The sequence below is a fragment of the Eurosta solidaginis genome, chromosome 3 (assembly GCF_040869045.1).
Source record: "Eurosta solidaginis isolate ZX-2024a chromosome 3, ASM4086904v1, whole genome shotgun sequence".
NCBI lineage: Eukaryota > Metazoa > Arthropoda > Insecta > Diptera > Tephritidae > Eurosta > Eurosta solidaginis.
Window position 1 is genome coordinate 144,137,286 of NC_090321.1, and position 6,000 is coordinate 144,143,285.

Below are 6,000 nucleotides of genomic sequence, written 5' to 3' on the forward strand. Positions count from 1 at the left end.
TAGCTATTTTCTCCAATTTGCTCTTTACAGTGATGGGTGCTTCAAATACTCGAAGTACATCCAAAACTTTATTTGACGCGTAGGCCTTGAAGTGTGTTGAATAATCTCCCCGTTCATTCCATAGCACTGCTGCGTTTCTACGCAGTATACCCCAAAAACTTTAGCTCACCAAATTGAGACGCGTACCTGAATCAATTATTATCGATAATGGGCAACCTCCGATAGCACATTCAAGCTTTTCATCTATAGATGTGTCATTAGCCACTTTGAAACAATTTACCTCTCGTTCGTCTTCGTTCGTTTCCACATTTCGAACTTTGTATGAGTTTATCCGCTTCTTTTTGGGAGACTCTTGCTCGTGGCCGCTCTTACGTTTCTTGGTCTTACATTTCCTAGCAAAATGTCCAATAAGACCACATTTGTTGCATTTGGAAAACTTCGCCGGACATTTCGAATCGTTACTAAAATGTCCTTTTTGGCCGCATCTGCCACACTCATCATTGTTCTGTCTTGTTCCGCGCGTTTTTGTAGCAATCCGATTTACGGATTCATCGGCCGACTTTGTAAACATGGACCCCGATTGTTTGGATATTTGCTCATAGATTTGACAATTTTCTTTTTTCTCATTTAAGTTTTGTTCCTTCTCTAAGAGCTTTTTCTTCAAATCGACTGGAGCCCATGAGTCTATTATTTTGTCTTTAATGCAAATTTCATTTATTTCCGCGGCCGTTTTACCAAAGTCACACTTTGACACTTGATGTCGAAGTCGTAGTAAGTATTTGTTAAAATTGTCCCCTTCAATATGGGACAAATTCCGAAACAGGTGCCTCTCGAACGTAGAGTTGCGCTTCGGCGAGAAGTATTCATTGAGCTTGGCCACCAATACTTCGAAAGAGTTTACCTCCTTATCGCCCTCGACTAAAGCCACAGGAATGTTAAAAGCTACTTCTTGCAATTGTGGCCCCCCCAAGTGCAGTAATTTGTTTTTCTTTTTCACTACATCGCCTATGTCTTCGGCTTGAAGATATAGGGAGAAGGATCGGAACCACTTTTCCCATTCTGACCGTATAAGTGCCTTATCGATATTGTCACACAAAAATGGACGAATTTCCATCACTGTTATCGCGTATGCTGATGCACACTTGATACTGCCGGCAAAATTTAATTTGTCACTCTCAATGTACCCGTGCTACCAGTGGGAAGCTCCCGATTCTTACTTGGGTTTTGTATTCGCTTTTGTAGCACCTTTATAGCCCTGATGGCGTTGACAAAATTGAATTTATCACTTGACAAAATTTAATTCTTCACCCTCTGATCTGAAATCAGAAATATAATCGCTTATTTGTAACTCGTTACTGTCCACATTTGTATATATGTATACACATACTTATAGCCCCAATTTATGGCGCTCCCTTTTCGTATTTACTACTTCGCTTCTTGACAATGTCTACTTAGCTGCACAATTAAATGTGCGCCTTTTTTTCCATACTTCTGATTAATCGCCTTTGTGTTTGTTTGCGTACTCTGTACCAATAACACAATCTAATGTGTCACACTAACAATTTAATTTGAATATGAAACGAAATATGTACTCGTTATTTAGCTCCGATCGAGTAACTTTCCAATTCTACGAGTCACACCGACGAGCAGCGAAGACAAATGGCAGCCATCGCCGCCATATTTGTGCTTGTACAATGTGGCTGGCAGAATTTTCCACATCATGAATTGCATTTTTTTTCCCGGGTCAATTTGATCCCTTTCTCGTCGCCACTGTAATAACTCACCTCTTTGGTTACTCCTGAATTCCTATGTAATAATACAGTGATTATTTGGGAATACTTTACTATGACGAATGGTATTTTATTTAGCTGAAACACAATGTGACTTTACAGGTTAACGTTCGATATTCAATTAACTACAGACTGCTCGTTACTTTAACATCATTGCCTCTCGCACCCACACAAACACCAATGCCGGTCTCTACAATATTAATACTGAATAAAGCCGTATCTATGGAACACGTCCTGTCGTAGAAAACACGTGAATAACGCCCGTTTCAGAATTTGTTTCAAAAAAGGACCAATCTCAGAATTCGGTTGACGAGCGCCCTATCTCGTAAAGAATAGATCCAAATATATTTACAACACGTGCGAAGCATACAAAAAGAGTTTCACTTTAGCCACGCTATACGCTTTACCATTTATTTAGGAAACAATTTTTTTTCGAGAAGAAATTGCTATAAATAAAATAGAAAAAAATACAGTAGAAAACTGAAATTTTTCCAATTTATTACAAAAAAGTATTTTTTGAAACTTCTGAACTGAAAATGAAAAGCTGAAATTGAAAAGCTCAAACCGATGAATGGTTTAAAATTTAGGGCAAATCTCTAACCGTGTAACAATTAATTGATAAAACTACTTTTTGAAAAGAAATAAGCGTTGTTTAATTTTGGCCGGCTAGTTTGATCAAATACCCCACCGTGAGATGTTTATATTTTCTTTCGCATCTTTTATGGGGAGGCCTACTGCATGAGAGTATGAGTAACTTAAAACATTTTTGGAAAAGCAAAACCAAAATCTAGCAGAAAGCTTTACATTTTCCTTGTCACCAAGTCAGCTTAGAGTAATAATGTGTGGACATAAAAGCAAGCTTGTCCTTTCTATTGAGCCGTTTTAAGGGAACAATGACCTTTGAACGCTTTATGCACATTAGTAGCTCATTTTTTGAAGTTCAGTTTACTGAACTATTATTTATTTATTAGAAATAAGCTTGTTTTTAAACAATTGAGATATTTTTCCATTTTTATCGTGTTGTGCTTCCTTAGTTATATATTTATTATGCAACTACATATCTTATTGTTAATAAAATACCAAAAAACCAACATATGCAACTTTTATATTCGAATGTGTAATGCATAAAATAAATATGATAAAACAGTTAATCGTTCTCTGTTTTCTTACTGTATCATGTAGGATGACGATGATGACTACAGTGGCACGGCTTTGGGTGGCTCTGTTCGAACTAGGAGCGACTTCTCCGATGATGAGGATGATGACGATGATCAGCCTGTAACAATGCGAAGCTCTCATCTTGGCTTAAATCTTACAAATATGCCAATGGCTACACCAAATCTGCTAAATGTGCCAACCAGCAAACGCTCATTTAAAATGGAAGTTTTCGATTTGTAAAATACATAAATAATACCCACATTTAATTAGTAATTAAGATAGTGCTCATGCCAGATTTTTTTATTATGGAAAAATGTTAAACTTTGTTTGTTAAAGCTATAGTTTTGAGTTATATAGGTATGTACACTCGCAAAGTCATGCAATATATTAGATATAAGATATTCCGACAGTCCGTATCTATATTAGAATGATGCAAAGTTAAACTAATTGGCGCATAGTCATGGTCGAAATAAAATAAGTTTTAAACTTAGTTGCAGCTTTTTTGACAGATAGCTCATAGATTATTATGTCAAAAAGCTGCAACTAAATTTAAAACCTGTTTTATTTTGACTATGACTGTGTGCCATAGAGTCTACACACAATTCGTCTGACTCGCGAGTCAACTGTGTACTTGTTGACTCGCCGTTAAAATCAAACTCATTTTGATTTCCATGAGTCGGCAAGAATCACGTCCCTGCGAATAATAATAAAATATTTTCAATTATACGTCGATATTGTCCTCTGACTCTTACTGCGCGTAATGTCTACAAGAGTAATAGAGTTTGCGAAAATAATTCAGAAAAACTTGAAAAAATGTCAGCCTGAATGCACGATTGAATGTTTATGATGTTTTTAAAATATTCACAACATTAAAACGATCTCGTACATGCACACAAATCTAAAGGACTATCCGAATAATATTGGATACAAATAAGAACTAAATCTCTATACAAAGTTATAGCTGGAAGAAATTAAAAACATATTTATATAAAATGTACATATAGGTGTCATTTCGTAGACTGTTAGTAAATCAATATAATCATTGCCATATCCATTTTTTTAAATATTCAATAATTTTTACATACCAACACATCAAAGCAATTGCCACTATTATTAAAAAAAAGTGAAATTTGTAAATTGAATCCCACAATAAAAATGATTGTGAATTTTCAATGATAGTGCAAATTGCCAAATCTACATATGATATTGTATGTACGTATATTACGATTACACTTAGTATTGTGTGTCATATTCCCTCATTAAGTACCTACATAAAGGCAAAGCCTTTTCGCAAAATTGTTCCTTTATTTTACAGCTGAGGCAGCCTGAGAGTTGTTGACCTCCAATTTTTATTTGATATAAAGTAAATTATTTAAAATTACAATGCCTAGTCATAATGGTTTGGCTCTTAATGATAAAAATAATTAGTAATAATAATTCGAACCCTAAAATGCGTAGGAGCAAGTTATCAAATAATTATGAAGATATTCTTACTAGGTTTCTGTTAAATGAAAATTATTGCTACTGAACTAAATCTAGAAGTTTATTGACCGATTTATCAGAAAATGCGCAAGACTATTTGGTATTATATGGGAAGTGTTTGACGGGGCGTATGGGTAACCTGTTGGTATTGAAGGAGAGAAGAGCAACCTTCAGTTAAGAATATGTATAAACGCAATTTAGGGAACGTACCCAAACTACGTGACCCATTTTTTACAACTTTTTATCCCCCTCCCTCCCCTCGGTGACCATCGGTAGTATATTTTAAGACCCCCCTCCCCCTTTAGTTTTCACGTAGTAGTTCATAAGTATGATTTTAAATTATTTTTTTGCTAACTTAAAAAACATTTTATTTGATTTATATTTGTTTTTTATTAATTAGGCACCCGCCGCGTAACGCGAAGCGTGCGTGTATACATATAATTACAAGTTAATAATATTAAGAAGAAAAAATGTATTTAAAAACATATTCGAACAACAACTTAATTTATAAAGTCTTTTTCCTTTCTATTCCTTTTCATCTAATTCAACTTTATAAAGAATACGCTTCCAACATGAAGTCACTGGGATACATCGTAGATTATGGGAGCAGTAGCATCAGGAGTTTCCTCAGACGTGATTATTTTTTCCATGTCGACAGCCTCGATGTCTATCCACTCCGCGCTTTGCTCCACGATACATAAGATCTCTTTTGGTTGGAGAGGACATGTAGAGGTCGCACGCGAGACACGTCGTCCACTGTATTACCGTGCACGTTTTTCTGATGATTTTTCATGGAAATTTTTGACGCGAAATAAATTCCACAAAAAAATTGCAAGATTTTCTAGAGATTATTGACTACGTGAGAAAGCCCCAATCCCCCCCACCCCTCCCGTGACCAGGTATAATACCTAAACAAACCCCCCTAAAGGGGTCACGTAATTTGGGCACGTTCCCTTATGTAGTTTGATACTATAGGAACCGCCCTATGAAAGGTAATGTAAAACTGAATACAGTTTCAAAAGACAACATGAATTGTGGGTCATTACTTATCATCGGTGAGACATCGGCACAAAATGAATTAATTTCAAATTATATGTACTCAAGTCTAATTCTCATATAGATATTAACCATAGATCTATGTTGGTATGCGTTTTACTCATTTTATTTGAAATTATTTTCAAATGTTTGATTAGTTTTTATTTAATTTGCTCTTAGGTTAGGTTAGGTTGACCGGCCACAAAGACCTCACATAGACTAAATGTGTCCATAGTATTACCAGAATTTGTTTGACGACCACACGGAAGAATCCCAATCAGGTGCCAGGATATATGTTATAGAATAACTCCGTCCTGTTGGCAAATACTAACAGATTTCTAGGAACCAGCTTAATTGCTGCCTCAAGATCGGGCAACTCTTCCGCCCCTAATAGCTGGAGCCTTAACCTGGCGAGCGCAGGACATGGACACAGAAGGTGCTCAACCGTTTCTTACTGCAGCTCACACTTTCTACACTTTCTGTTACTGACGAGGCCTAACTTATAAGCACGTGACGCCAGAAAGCAGTGTACAGT

At 36.0% G+C, this 6,000-nt stretch overlaps 1 protein-coding gene across 8 annotated transcripts in view; it reads left to right on the forward strand.

Annotated features, from left to right (window-relative positions):
- LOC137244315 (sodium-dependent neutral amino acid transporter B(0)AT3) overlaps window positions 1–5,280 on the forward strand; it is a 598,031-nt gene extending 592,751 nt beyond the window's left edge. For all 8 annotated transcript variants that reach the window (XM_067773152.1, XM_067773153.1, XM_067773155.1 and 5 more), the window contains exon 9: window positions 2,973–5,280. In XM_067773152.1, the coding sequence (XP_067629253.1) occupies window positions 2,973–3,188 (216 nt within the window). In that variant the 3' untranslated portion in view covers window positions 3,189–5,280. The remainder of the gene's footprint in view (window positions 1–2,972) is intronic.
- The last annotated feature ends 720 nt before the right edge of the window (window positions 5,281–6,000 follow it).